General features: G+C 42.1%; 1 protein-coding gene across 1 annotated transcript in view; it reads left to right on the top strand.

Moving 5' to 3' along the window:
• adss1 (adenylosuccinate synthase 1) overlaps positions 1-15221 on the top strand; it is a 51058-nt gene that overhangs the window by 19286 nt on the left and 16551 nt on the right. Inside the window, exons 4-10 of the mRNA XM_078233979.1 lie at positions 845-895; positions 1077-1143; positions 2116-2223; positions 2957-3038; positions 6471-6597; positions 9019-9173; positions 14863-14987. Of these exons, the coding sequence (XP_078090105.1) occupies positions 845-895; positions 1077-1143; positions 2116-2223; positions 2957-3038; positions 6471-6597; positions 9019-9173; positions 14863-14987 (715 nt within the window). The remainder of the gene's footprint in view (positions 1-844; positions 896-1076; positions 1144-2115; positions 2224-2956; positions 3039-6470; positions 6598-9018; positions 9174-14862; positions 14988-15221) is intronic.

Genomic DNA, 15221 nt, shown 5'->3' with positions numbered 1-15221 from the left:
GGATTGCTCACGGCCATTGAGTCAGGAAAAAGTTTTGTATAATTTCAACTAATCATTCCGTTTGTTTCTGCCTTCAACATTAGTGGAGGAATTTTACCGCCTTACCCGCTCGAGGCTCGTAAGATCCTGCCTGAGGCCAAAAGAGAATGCCGTTCTGTGAGCCTCCCCTGCACCGATTCCAGGGCTGACGTGCTGGTAAAATTCTGGCATAGATGTTCCATATTCAAGCAAGTTAATCCTTGATAAATTAGATTCCCAAATTAAACACAGTTTCAGAAGCCATAATCATTTATTTCCAAAATGTTTTATCACATTGAACTCATTGACTTGGCAGCCTATAACAGGCAATCATGAGTTAAAGTCCATGAGTATCCACCTCAGAAATTATGCTATTTTCCTTCCTATTTTTTAATTGCATCCATTTTGTCTTAATGCTGAAACCAAACTATGATGCAATTCTTTAATAACGCGACAACATCACCCCCTTTTCTTCCTTGAAAACCAGAACTGAGTTCCCACTCTGGTCCAAACTTAACCCCTTCTCTTGTTATAGTCTTGAAAGTCCTTGGAGCTGCTCTTTAGTTCAGCAGAGTCATAGAGTGTCGGAAAGGCCCTTCAGCCCATCGAGTCTGCACCGACAATATCTACCACTAAAGGCGCGCTAATCCCATTTTCCTGCACTTGTCCCATATCCTTGAATATTAAGATATTTCAAGTGCACATCCAAGTACTTTTTTAAGGTTGTAAGAACACGAGCTGTTCTGGAAAATTTACCAACCGATATAACTGTATCTAATTGTCCAATTTTGTTTCCATCTCCTTTGCGAATATATATTTTTATTAGGATTAAAAGAGTGGGAGAAGAGGCTGATCATTTCAGACAGAGCACACTTGGGTAAGTCAGTGATGCTTCAACAACATCTGAAAATCTGCTTTGTTAAAACTGTCAGACTTTGAATTCTTTGCAATAGTTAGTGCATTTTTTGGTCATGTTTCCTCTCATTAAAGATCAGAAAAATAGAAAATGCAGTGCGGTATATATTTTGAACTCTACTTTCTTCTATTTAATTTGACAGTGTTTGATTTTCATCAAACTGTTGATGGACTTCAAGAAATCCAGCGCCAGGAACAAGAGGGAAAAAAGTAAATATGCATGACAGTGTTAAATGTGTGCAGCAAGAGCATATTGGAGGTTGGAACAACTTGATTAGGGTACTAACAATCTTGCTTATACTCCATGTACTTTATAGAATTGTTTCTGACAGTAACAACATGATCAGAATCACACTGGTGATTATAATCACAGCAGTGCTGTGAGGTATTAGGATTCCCTTGAGAAGGGGCTTTCCTAGGTACTTCTGACAACCGAGTACTTCCAACACAAGTATAAAGAAGTAGACATTAGCAACATTAAGATAACTATAGAATCCCTACAGTGTAGAAGGAGGCCATTCAGCCCATCAAATCTGCACCTACTGTCTGAAAGAGCAACCCACCCAGGCCCACCCTCCCACTGTAACTCCGCACATTTACCACGGACATCTACCCAACTTGCACATCCCCAGACACTAAGGGACAATTTAGCACGGCCAATCCACCTAACCGGCACATCTTTGTTCTGTGGGAGCAAACCGGAGCACCCAGAGGAAACCCATGCAGACATGGGGAGAATGTGCAAACTCCAACTGGTGCTAACCACTATGCCACTGGACATCTGCGATTTTAGGTCTGATGTAACCCTGCTGTACAGGCTAGTTAGTAGCAATGTGTTCTTTGCAATATTGGTCTCTACAGCCTTTTCCTGACTTCAGGAAAGATCTGTGTCCTGACTAGCAATGTTGGAAATATATCCTTAAATTAATCACATGTGCAAAAGATTAGATGGTGTGAATTGAACAGCTATGGCAGCAAGGGAACTGCATGACATTACACAATAGCTTCAAATGTGTCACATCCAATTGATATCACTTGGAAAGAGAACAAATCTGCATTTTGCTGCATTTATCTTTGGGAGTTATTTTTGTAAAGTTTTCCTTTGTCAAGCTATTTTTGGAGCAATGTGAGAAGATATGAAGTACAGTACATGAAAGAAACATTTGTTGTTTTTTTTCCTAGTATTGGCACTACAAAGAAAGGGATAGGACCAACATACTCCTCCAAAGCGGCACGAACTGGTCTCCGAGTCTGTGACCTTTTGGCTGACTTCAGCCACTTTAGTTCCAGGTAACAAACCAAACGCTGTGGTAGGCATCTATTCAGCATGGTACTGAAGTTAGCTTAGACGTGCAAGTGTTGAGCAAATTGGAGATGACACCAAGTAGTGATGGAATGCACTTCAGGCACACTTGTGCACTTTCTTACCTGATTACAACTCAAAACCAGATTGCCAAGGATCACCAAGTGTTGCTAGTTATGCGGAAAGGAGGAGATAAAGGGGAAAATTAATGTTTTGCACTGCCGTTCCTTCTCTGCTGTTACATGGGACATTGCCCTCATCTCCCAGTCCACAGTGCATAACAGTTAACTGGCCAATGAATGAACCAACTCTCCATGGGTGTTAATGCTGAAAATAGGTAAACTCTGGGATTTGCAGTCATGCTTAGCTTTCACTGTGTCTCGGGGCTTCTAGAATATGCTCATGTAGTCATCAAGATACCAAAAAAGTGAAGCAGCATTTTTTGTCAATGCCATCACTCAAATGATTGTCCAAGTGTTGTATGATCACCACAGAAGAATCATGCAACTCTGAGACATTTTCTCAGCCAGTTTTCTGCACAGGCTGTGACATGTCCTTTTATATTTTATGACTGAATTTTTCTAGCAGTCATCTGGTGAGGCATCTTATCCACGTCTTCTGAAAATCCGTATTAAATAGATTTTTAGATTGCAGGTAAATCCCATCATTAGGAACTGTGGCTAATAAAGACTTTTTGTATGATTCTTCAATTCTTCACAGATTTAAACTTCTGGCTCAGCAATATCAGTCCATGTTTCCTGGTCTAAAAATAGACATTGAAGGACAACTTAAAAAATTAAAGGTAAAGCGAAGGAGATATTTTTTAAAAATCAGTGTTTCTGGCACATTACTGAAAATTGCATGTGATAACATTTGGCTATTAGGTCATTGCATGATACATTTTATGGTTAAGGTTGGACTCTAACTCCCCTTATTTCTGATACACACGTGTGTGTGTGTGTGTGTGTGTGTGTGCTCGCACGCGTACATAGAACATTACAGAGCAGTACAGGCCCTTTGACCCTCGATGGTTTCACTGGTCAGCGCAACAATCTAAAGCCCATCTAACCTACACTATTGCAATATCATCCATATGTTTATCCAATGACCATTTAAATGCCCTTAATGTTGGCGAGTCCACTACTGCTGCAGGCAGGGCATTCCACACCCTTACTACTCTCTAAGTGAAGAACCTACCTCTGACATCTGTCCTATATCTATCACCCCTCAATTTAAAGCTATGTCCCTTTATGCTAGCTATCCCCATCCGAGGAAAAAGGCTCTCACTATCCACCCTATCTAATCCTCTGATCATCTTGTATGCCTCTATTAAGTCGCCTCTATTAAGTCACCTCTTAACCTTCTTCTCTCTAAAGAAAACAACCTCAAGTCCCTCAGCCTTTCCTCATAAGACCTTCCCACCATACCAGGCAACATCCTAGTAAATCTCCTCTGCACCCTTTCCAATGCTTCCACATCCTTCCTATAATGCGGCGACCAGAACTGTACGCAATACTCCAAGTGCGGCCGCACCAGAGTTTTGTACAGCTGCAACATGACCTCCTGGCTCCGAAACTCAATCCCTCTACCAATAATAGCTAACACTCCGTATGCCTTCTTAACAACCCTCTCAACCTGGGTGCCAACTTTCAGGGATTTATGCACATGCATGCGCCCTAATAACTGCATGAAGGCCGAATGCTTGACATCACATTTTTATTATTTTTCCTTGGGTTAAGAGGTTAATAATGGTAAGTTATTGCTCTCAGCTTGAATAGTTAACTACATTCTGATCTGGAAAAGGCATAACTGCGTAAGAAGAAACTTAAACTTTTGTTGGGACAGACGAGGTTGAATAGAGGAGAACCAGTTCAGTCCTTCTTACCTGCTCATAACAGAACAGGACAACCAAATCAAAGTATTGTTGATGAACTATGCTGAGTCTGAACTAGGCATTGTAAGTTAGAATAGTAAATTCAGGTACAGAAATCAAAAGAAAGAGAAAAAGAATGGATTAACACACAAAATGAGCAAAAAAGTACAATTGTGTAATTTAATTAAAAAATCTTCAACAACTATTGTAATCTGAAGAACAGAAGTCTCCACATTTCCAAAAGTTAATTTTCAGTGCCAGTGAGATTGTTTAGTAGTAATTAAGACGTAGCATTAAAAAGGATACTTGGGCCGGAAGTTTCTGGCCATTCACGCCAGCAGGATCTTCTAGCCCCACCGATGGCGCACCTCCGCTGCAGGTTTCCCAGTGGTGTGGAGTGGAGTCAATTGGAAATCCCATTAACAGCGGTGGGACCAGAATATGGCCAATGGCGCACCACCTCCTACTGCGGGAAAGATGATGCGGGCAGGCCGGAGAATCCCGCCCTTAGATTGAATGGTAATGCCCTAACTCTTTGTGAAGTGTTTAGTCTGTACTTCATTCTCCATGCAGGAACTTCACACATTCATTACAGAAAGGATGTGGAATGCATAGAAAGGGTGCAGAGGAGATTTACAAGGATGTTGCCTGGATTAGGTGGCATGCCTTATGAGGATAGGTTGAGAGAGCTAGGTCTTTTCTCCTTGGAGAAGCGAAGGATGAGAGGTGACCTGATAGAGGTGTATAAGATGTTGACAGGGAGATGCCATTTTCACACATTTATATAGAGGATAGTGCATTTCAGACACCAGCTCCTGGATATCTGCATCTACCTAAAGTCATTGCCTAATTTGTGCATAAATAAGTGAGCAATATTGGCCTTATTAATGATTATTTTTGCTATAAATTCTGACCTAATTATGAAGGCACGAATTTACATGCACAGTGCATTAGTTTCCCAGAACCTATCAAGTTAGGCTATACTCTTGGAGTGTGTGGAGGACGTTTAAAGAATGAGCAAGATCCTACTTGGTAGGCACTGTACCTGTTGGCTACTTTAAATAACATGCTTCAACTCATCAAATTTATATCTTCTGTTCTCTGGAGTCCTACAATATGCATCAACGAAAGATTGCTATCTCCTGCTTGTTGTATTCCTAGGTTAAGAAGGCGTATGGAATACTGGCCTTCATCAATAGAGGAATTGAGTTTAGAAATCGGGAGATAATGCTGCAGCTGTATAGGACCCTGGTCAGACCCCACCTGGAGTACTGTGCCCAGTTCTGGTCGCCTCATTACAGAAAGGATGTGGAAGGCATAGAAAGGGTGCCGAGGAGATTTACAAGGATGTTGCCTGGATTAGGTGGCATGCCTTATGAGGATAGGTTGAGAGAGCTAGGTCTTTTCTCCTTGGAGAAGCGAAGGATGAGAGGTGACCTGATAGAGGTGTATAAGATGTTGAGAGGTATTGATAGAGTGGATTCTCAGAGGCTTTTACCCAGGGCTGAAATGATTGCCACAAGAGGTCACAGGTTTAGGGTGCTGGGGAGTAGGTACAGAGGACATGTTAGGGGTAAGTTTTTCATTCAGAGGGTGGTGGATGCGTGGAATCAGCTGCCGGTAGTGGTGGTGGAGGCGGATTCGATAGAGTCTTTTAAGAGACTTTTGGATAAGTTCATGGAAGTTAGTAAGATAGAGGGATATAGGTAAGGCTAGTAGGTAGGGACATGTTCGGCGCAACTTGTGGGCCGAAGGGCCTGTTTGTGCTGTAGCTTTTCTATGTTCTATGTTTGCTTAATACAATCTCACACCGGTCTCTAAATTAAATGTAGGTTCAATTTATTTGAAGAGGTAGAACAGGATTTCCAACAGACAGGTGTACCATAAAGATTCGACAGCTATTGTTAATAGGAAAGTACAGCTGCACATGCTGCTAGCTAAACTGAAAGCTACTCTGCACAATATATGCTGGTCTTGTGGATTACGTCCTGGCTGCTTATTTATTAACATATTCTCTCAAAGCAAACACTGCTGATGACACACCAACACCAAAATTCTGTCATTGCTTTTTGAATCCATTTTTATAGCGGTGAATGTTTGAAGACTTTCCCGTGCAAAATTTGATCCCATACAGATTCACCGAGCAAATTCTGAAGTTAAAAAAAAGTACAAATTTTCTTTCAAAGAGAGACTAAATTACATTTAATGGTAATTCTGGAATATAGAAATGAATGGGCAAATTTCTGGTGGTACAGCAAACTTTCTGTTAACTGAAGCTTACTCTTAATTAGAATACCCTACATCCCCAATTTATTTGTGTTCTTTAGCAAAATCATGCTGAAAGATTCTCTCATTTGTTAGGATTATGCTGAACGTATAAGGCCAATGGTGCGAGATGGTGTCTACTTTATGCACGAGGCTCTTCATGGTCCAATAAAAAAAATTCTCGTGGAAGGAGCTAATGCAGCACTTCTCGACATTGATTTTGGTAAGTTTTTGAAACCATGTATTTTACCAATTAAATAAACACATCACAGTGCATTTGAGAACTGAATCTGTAAAATGATCAATGACTACTAAACATTCAGGTACAGGAAACTTGTATTTAGATGCATTATCTTGAAGCACATCCCTATTAGCCAACATTCATTTCGTTTCTGTCATGTTAGTGCAATACAAATGAGTTAAGATCAATATTTGGCACAAAAGAAATGGTCCCAGAACACATGATTACTTTTGCTGATCACTAACTTAGTAATTTCAGTGAAGCAAGAAACGTCTGTGTTCCACTGCAGCATTAGATGAGTAATTGAAATGCCATAGTATACAAAGCTACGGATCAAGTGCTGGAAAATGGAATTAGAATAGATAGGTGCTTGATGGCCGGCACAGACATGATAGGCCGGAGGGCCTCTTGCTATGCTGTAAAACCCTTATGACCCAGCCCAGTTTCCTTTCAGATGCAGGATGATCCAGGCCCAGTTCTGTGGAAAACGATAGCACAAGGAATCAACCAGATATTCATGACACAAGTGTATTTTTAGTGAGATTAATAGTTGCTAAAGTTCAACAGGACAGGGCACCCTTTAGGCTGCTTACAGTGCAGGCACGTTCCTCGTTTGAGGTAATCAGGAACACTATAGGTAAAACATGTAGACACTGAAACAGGGTTTGTGTAGTGAAGACTTAAATAAAACATTCCAGATTTGTGTGATGTCTTTAGTTCCTAAAAAAATTCAAAATTTGTTGAACAGTGCAAGAATTTCTCAGCTGCAGAACTGCCCTAACGTAGAAAAATAAACTGCCACTGAAAGGGCCTCTAAGTTTCTAACCCCCTCAAAGACAGCTGCTTTTTGATTTACTTTATATTTTAAAACTTGAGTCATGTGATGTCTATTAATCTGTCTTGCCAGCTTGAAGGTAGACATTTTGAGCAATCAATCGAATTAGCCACTCCCTTGCGTGGAGTTTCACCAGTAGACAACATCCTGCCGCTTAAGAAAATCCAGAGCAAAAAAATGCATTCAGCTCATCAGGTTTACTACGTACAGTCTATAATTATTCCATCATCAAATCATCTGTTGATCCTAACTTTACGAAGGACCACTTGCCTTACCCAAACTCTCCTTTTAAAAAAAATCAAGCAGTGTTAAATATGACTTGACATCAATCCCATCTCTCAAGGGAGGTAGCGCCTTTGTAAGGATGCCTGACTTGGAGTCAACTACTCTCCCTTGGAGATTCTCCACAAATCCGTTTTCCTGGGGGGGGGGGGGGGGGAGAAGCCCTGTATCTTGAGGCTTGTGAATTGTGTGCTTGTGTCCTAAGTCTAATGATTGTTTGCCAAAACTTTTAAATATTTTGAGCCCCTATATCCCCCCCCCCCCCCCCCCCGTGCTGATCATTCTAAGCTGTACATGCACAGATGTCGTTTCATTGTCAGAACCAGTGATTGTTCAAAGTGAGAGGTGATTGTAAGTGTAGCTCTGCTTTCTGTCACTGAATTATGCACTTTTTTGTTTTGCAAGCTGTTGTCTTCTTACTGTTTCCTTTACAACAAAAACGAGAACAAGCATTTTAATGTCTATACAAATAGTTATTCTTTTTTGATTTTATTATTGTCACTTGTATTAATATACAGTGAAAAGTATTGTTTCTTGCGCGCTCTACAGACAAAGCATACCGTACATAGGGAAGGAAAGGAGATTGTGCAGAATGTAGTGTTACAGTCATAGCTAGGGTGTAGAGAAAGATCAACTTAATGCCAGGTGGTAGATCCATTCAAAAGTCTGATGGCAGCAAGATACCTGGGTGTGACAGGTAGATATTACTGCTCTTAACTGTGGACTTCCACTTTTTTTTAAACCAAAGTAAATATTTAAGAGAAAAAGCCCATCACCCAATGCAGGGCATGAACCATGATCCTGGATTCAATATTTCATAATTTCCCAACTGAGCTATCCAGGCCATGTCGGAACTGCCTGCACAAAGCCTTTCCAACTAGATCACTTGTTCAAATAAAACAAATGTATTTATTAAAAATATCACTTAGTTTGCAGTGTGAAACTGGCCTGGGAGCAAAAGAGCGGGCACCCACCATCCTGGTGAGAGAATCCACACGTTCACCCAGTGTCTGTATAGCAGGCAGAGTGCGCATACGGAACTGGTCCTAACACCTTTCCAATCAGTGACAGGATTTATAGTGTGGTTTTAATTGTTTGACCCTTTCTTCATTCACTCTGTTCTTGACCAAATATTGCCAAATTAAGGCCAAGCGTGCCATTCTGCATTAATAGTACAAATGAGTAACTTGCACCTATTTTGTTTTTAGATCAACATCTTAGAAAATTTCCAGTTGTTTTAATAAGGCTGATTCCAGCAGCTGCAATTTATATTTTTCGATTTACAGGAACTTATCCATTTGTGACATCATCCAATTGCACTGCTGGAAGTGTTTGCACAGGACTGGGCATCCCTCCATCCAACATTGGAGCGGTATATGGTGTTGTCAAAGCCTATACCACTAGAGTGGGAATTGGAGCATTTCCAACTGAACTAACAAACGTAAGTTGAGACTTTTGACAACAATAAGAGAGTTGGAAGATGGAGTATTTGAAGCACAATTAAAATAGTCTCGTTACACACGTTACACCTTTCAGTTTCAGTGCCTACCCCAATGCAACTTTTGCCGTGAGTGAATTTTCCCCCTCTGTCGCGCAATTTCTTGCATCCTTCCTCTCTTTTAAATTACTAAGCCTCTGCTTTGTACTGTTCCAATAAATGCAGTTAAAGGGTAGGATTCTCCCAGAAGAATTCTAAGTGTTGAATTTGTATTAAAACCGCAGTAAATGTGACTGGTTTTTCAGCGGGTTTTTCAAAATGAATCTCCCACACTCTGAGCACTGCAGAGCGCACGAGCGTGAACCACGCTGAAAATGAGAGGGCAGGGCCTATTCCTGCTGGATAGGCCAGCATGCATAGTAGCCCCGCACTGCCGGCTTCTTAATCCATGGCCAGCTGTATTGCTAGCCAGCACAGCAACCCCCGCATCACTGCCCTTCCAACACCCCGATTAGTCCCGATGTCCCCTCCCTCCAGGTATTGGTATACAATCCAGGGATCAACTGATACTCTTGGCAGGATCAGGCCAAATCTAAAGAATTACTTGCTTAGGTTCTCAACTAGGCCGATACATTACTGGAATTCCATCTACCCAACCTGCACATTCCCAGACGCTAAGGGGCAATTTAGCACGGCTAATCCACCTAACCTGCACATCTTTGGACCATGGGAGCAAACCAGAGGACCCAGAGAAACCCACACAATCGCCCATGGCAAAAATTCAACCCGGGTCCCTGGCGCTGTGAGGCAGCAGTGCTAACCACCATGCATGTGTACTCTAGGGAATTCTGAAATAGCTATAAACCCCAGAAATCTAGTAGCCTTGCTAGCTTCATCAAGTGTGAAACTGACATAATGATGAGCCTTATTGTAGAGGGCATCTGTCATCCCCTTGTGTTGAGGACTGAGAGATGTCGCATATATCCCCTGTGGGTCCCTGAAGCAATCCGCAGCAAAAATAGTCGAGTGCGGTGGTAACCTTCAGGATCATTGCCAGGGGATGTCCTCCTGCAGAATGTGGCTCATATGGTCCATCACCTCTCTTAACAAGTGCAGACATGTGTAACATTGTCGCTCACCTCCAGATTGGAAAGCCTTCTTTGGTAGACTCTTGGTCGTGCAAATCGCCTCATGGAATGGGTCAAATCTCCTCATCCTCTGGGTGTTGCTGGGGCTCCCCTGGACCATGGCCCCCAGGCTAGGCCTCCTCTCAAACCTTGGGCTAGGTGTCGATGGTCCTTCTCTTCTTCCTCAATCTGATCTTGGGGCAAGCAGGATCAAAGGTTGTGGGGAGAAAGCAGAACTGGGCTATTTAGTTGAACGATCAGCCATGATCATGATGAATGGTGGAGCAGGCTCTAAGGGCCGAATAGCCCCCTCCTGCTCCTATCTTCTATGTCTCTATCACTGCCATCGAGAAGGCAGCATTGAGCACAGGCTCCATTATTCAATCCTCCTCCTCCCTGTGGACTGATAGATGCAACAGTTCAATGAACACTGGGATAATATAGTAGACCTCTCACTTGCAAACAATCAGCCACTGTCATGCCCTGGAGCTGTATCTGCACCACTATACTTTTGCTTTGTAGCTGAGGCACAGACTCGCATATCTAGGTGACCACGGTGTCAACCCTGATGCTTGACATCTCAATACCCTGAGGTTGGAAGAGGTTTGGGTGCATTCTTGAAATGTGCCACCTTAACAAAGGCCCTCCTGCAATCTCTGATCTGGCATGTTGATTAAGCTCAACTTGCATTTCAGCCACGAATGGATGCCATTTGGCCTGTCGTCCGTGCCAGTTGGAGAAAGCACATTAGAGGCTTTCATTGATGATCTAGCAGATATCCAGCAGCTGTGCTTCCAGAACCATTGCCTGCATTTCCCATTCTCACAAATCTCTCAAGTTATACGGATAGATGGATTCCTGATCGGTAAGGGAATTAGGGGTTATGGGGATCAGGCGGGTAAGTGGAACTGATCCACTTCAGATCAGCCATGATCTTATTGAATGGCGGGGCAGGCTCGAGGGGCTAGATGGCCTACTCCTGCTCCTATTTCTTGTGTTCTAAGTTCATATGGAGTGACTGTATTGTGAAGCCAGTGACTCCTACAGTCTCTCATTAAAGTGCACCAAAAGGCAGTGGCTCCACTTGTACCTTCTCAAGGAAGTCTTCCTCTTTTCTGTCAGCTCTGACTCTATTTCAGTGTTGAGATTCCAAGTAGTTTGAGGATGTCCCCGTAAAAGGTCCAAAGTGCAACCGTGGGCTCCTCCCAAATGGACGCAGACCCTGCCCACGCGGATTCTTTTCCGGGTTCGATTTCAAAATGCACAACAACTGCAGGCTTGCAGGATGATGGTGCTGTATCTTTATTTTGAGACCAACCTCAACCCTTCCCCATCTATTCGGATTCCTCAGTCTTGCTGGAACCCCACGGGTGTGCAGATAGAGCAGCCGCTCCTGTAATCGTGGAACCAGTTGTCTTTGCGGAGGACATTCCAACCCGACCACCTGAACCCACTTGTTATGTTCTCTGTGGCTGGGGGGGAAGGTGCAGAGATTGGTTCAATTCAGGAGGCCTACTCAAGTTTTAATGGAAACAGCAGACAGGTTTTATTTTCAGATATGTACCGTACAGGCTTCAGCCCCCAACTGCCAGCAGGCTGTGGAGGCCCTGCTGACTTCTTGTGAGTGATCACATGATCATCCTCTTAAAGGGGCCATGCCACACACTAATTTCCCAAATACACATCACTGTTGTCCCCATGTCCAATGTTGACCTCACCCCTCCCCATTGTGACTGTGCATGATCACATACAGAGGAGACATACACCAGTCAAAGATCTCACTAGCATTGGTGAGAACTCCAGAGCAGTGCTGCTGCAGGTAGGCTTTAAATGTTGCACTCACCTCAAAGTCCCGAGTGAAGTGAGGACGGACAGCCGAATGCCACTTATTTCCGAATGTGATTTAGACCAATCTAATTTCCCGCTGGCATGGAACAAGATTGGGAGGTTGGTCTTGATTCCAGCAAGAGGCATTTTAATGAATATTCATTACATGGGAATATATGAAAATAATATTTACATCACAGATCAACAGGGAACCCGACCCACCTTCAGCCCACCATGGAGGAGGTGAGGGAAAACATCCAAACTGACTTCCCGCCAGTGAGAATCTGATTTTTGGCCCCTCTCCAAATTTTCCACTCCCTCCTGCTGTGAAACCCTACCACTGGCAGGACCTGAAAATTCCACCTCATGAAACTAGTCAGCCCAGGAGTGATTCCTGGACACCACTAATAAGCCACATCCATTAACTATAATTATCTGATTGGAGGATTGGGACCTATTGCTAATAGAGCAGTTATACTGTGCCCTATAAATTTAATTTTCTTAATCAAGCCAAGATTAGATTAACACTATTTAATATTAAAATAGGTAGGATTCAATATCACCCCTCATGTAAAACATAATCATCATCAACAGAAGTATAATAGATGCAAAATAGTCATTTAGCTGTTCTACCATTACTTCAAAATTATTTTGAATCTCTACAGTCCTTAGTTGTCTTCTGATTCATACCATTGATGATGAGCTTCTGCCATCTCTGCTACAATTGTACACCGTCTTCTTTTCCAGAGATCTCTTGATAAATCTTACGGCTGGTTTTGTCTAATTTGATTGTTTTAGCTGTTCTCCTGTTAATTTAATGTCTTGCGTTTAGTTCTTTCAAATTTGCCTCTCTGCATTCCTCGTTAACCTTAATGGCTGAAATTTTACCGCCCTGCCTGCCACGGGAATCGGAGCGGGCGAGGGGCGGACAATGGAAAGGTCCGTTGACCTCAAATGGGATTTTACTGTTTCGGGACAAGCAATGCCGTAAAATCCTGCCCATTGTTTTCATTTGGTGATATGCTCTCAAAATATATGGTTTTGTTCTGTTTGAGAATGGTTTTCAATGGAAACCAGTTTTCCTCACTGCTTGATTGCCTATCTAGAAGGGTTGCTTAGTCACTTTTTGCCAGATATTAAACTACTTTGCAATAAGAGTCCTAAGTGGGACCAGTCTTAAGTTTGCTACAATCTTTAATTGGCCAATAAGGCTAAACCTAATTATGTGATGATCTGAGGTGTTCTCCAAAGTGGAGGCTTGATATCAAACTGGGGATTGCTGCTAAATAAAATCAAATTTAGAATTTGTTTATCACTAGGTGCCTCATCAGCAAATATAAGAAAACAATAATTGATGATTTTGCTTCTAATCATTGATGATGCCTAATAAGATTATGGTTGATCATCAAGTCCACTTTTGTGTCTAATCCTTATATCCATTGATTCCCTAAGAATGCAAACATTTGTTGATCTCAGCCTGAATGGTTGAGTGACTAAATATCCACAGCCCTCTCTGGTTGAAAAATCCAAACATTTACAAAGTCTCAGCTACCCTTCCCTAACACAGTGTCAAATAAAAGACAGCCTCCCATCATGCAAATTGGGCCTGTGCTAGAAGCCTCTTGCTCTGTTGTCACTCTCCTCATCTTCCATTATGACCAGGAATAGGAGAATATCTGCAGACAAAAAAAGCACCCCTTTGTGGAAAACACTGGAGGGGTGTGGGAGTTGTTTAGAAACATTTTTACAATTCTACTGGATTTTCTCCTTGGCAACTAAAAACATTCCTTGAAAAAGAGTGCAAAGATAAGTAGGATTCCATAGTTTCAGCCTTAATTAATAATTATTGGTATTAGTAAATTTCCCATTTACTCAATGCACCATCCTGTTGGGATTGTCTCCTTCATGCATGCATCCTCATATGAAGGCATTGGGAACCAAAATTAAAACATGTGATGTCAAAGCGCATGCTGTTGCTGGACAGTGGACTGGTGCCTAGCATTACTGCCACTGGAAATCAGGAAGGAAGCAAAAGATGGCCCTCACTTGCAAAAATGATATTCGTACACAAAGAGGAGCAAAAATGATCCAGTCTACTAGTTCTACCATGGGAGGTTCTGATCTTGTAAGTCACTGATCAATGCAACCGTATCACAAAATCAGGAAAACTAAATATAGTATGGAGATGGAGCTTGCTTAAGAACCCATAGTAAGTGGGTGGCACAGTGGTTAGCACTACTGCCAGGGACCCGGGTTTGATTCCCGACTTGGGTCACTGTCTGTGTGGAGTCTGTACATTCTCCCCATGTGTGCTTAAGTTTCCTCTGGGTGCTCCGGTTTCCTCCCACAGTCCAAAAAACGTGCTGCTTAGGTGCATTGGCCATGTTAAATTCTCCCTCAGTGTACCCAAACAGGTGCTGGAGTGTGGCGACTAGGGGATTTTCACAGTAACGTCATTGCAGTGTTAAAATAAGCCTACTTGTGACACTAATAAATAAACATGAACTTTAAAGTTCCCTAATAAATTCCTTGTTGTAATTATCTGAATTGGTATTGCTGTTACCTTTAAAGGCAAGCATAATGGTAGTGATATTTGGATAGCCCAGCATTCATTCTAAATAATGATTTGAATGTATATAATTTTAAATGATGTTGCATTATAGATGTAAGTGCTACTGTATACCATGATTAAGCTTGCTTTGCCTGTCAGTTGCTAAAGTTGAACTGGAACATTTCAGGAAATTGGTAATCTACTACAGTCTCGAGGCAGTGAAGTGGGTGTAACTACAGGCAGGAAGAGACGCTGTGGCTGGTTAGATCTAGTCATTTTGAAATATGCAAATATGATCAATGGATTTACCGCGTGAGTACAGATTCTATTTTGTGTGTTACCGCGTGAGTACAGATTCTATTTTGTGTTAGCAGAAATAATTTTGATTTATTTAATGCCTTTACATATCAGAACATCACAAAGCAACTCATATCCAAAGACCAAACTTTGCTGATAGCCGCTTCCCCCTCAGTGTTTAAATAACCGGTTGGCATTCACTGTCACGGTTCATCCAGACAATCGCACCCTCGTGACTCATTGTCCAGG

This window comes from Mustelus asterias, chromosome 18, assembly GCF_964213995.1.
Source record: "Mustelus asterias chromosome 18, sMusAst1.hap1.1, whole genome shotgun sequence".
NCBI lineage: Eukaryota > Metazoa > Chordata > Chondrichthyes > Carcharhiniformes > Triakidae > Mustelus > Mustelus asterias.
The sequence above is the reverse complement of the archived record's forward strand: the minus strand, read 5'-3'. Positions and strand labels throughout refer to the sequence as shown.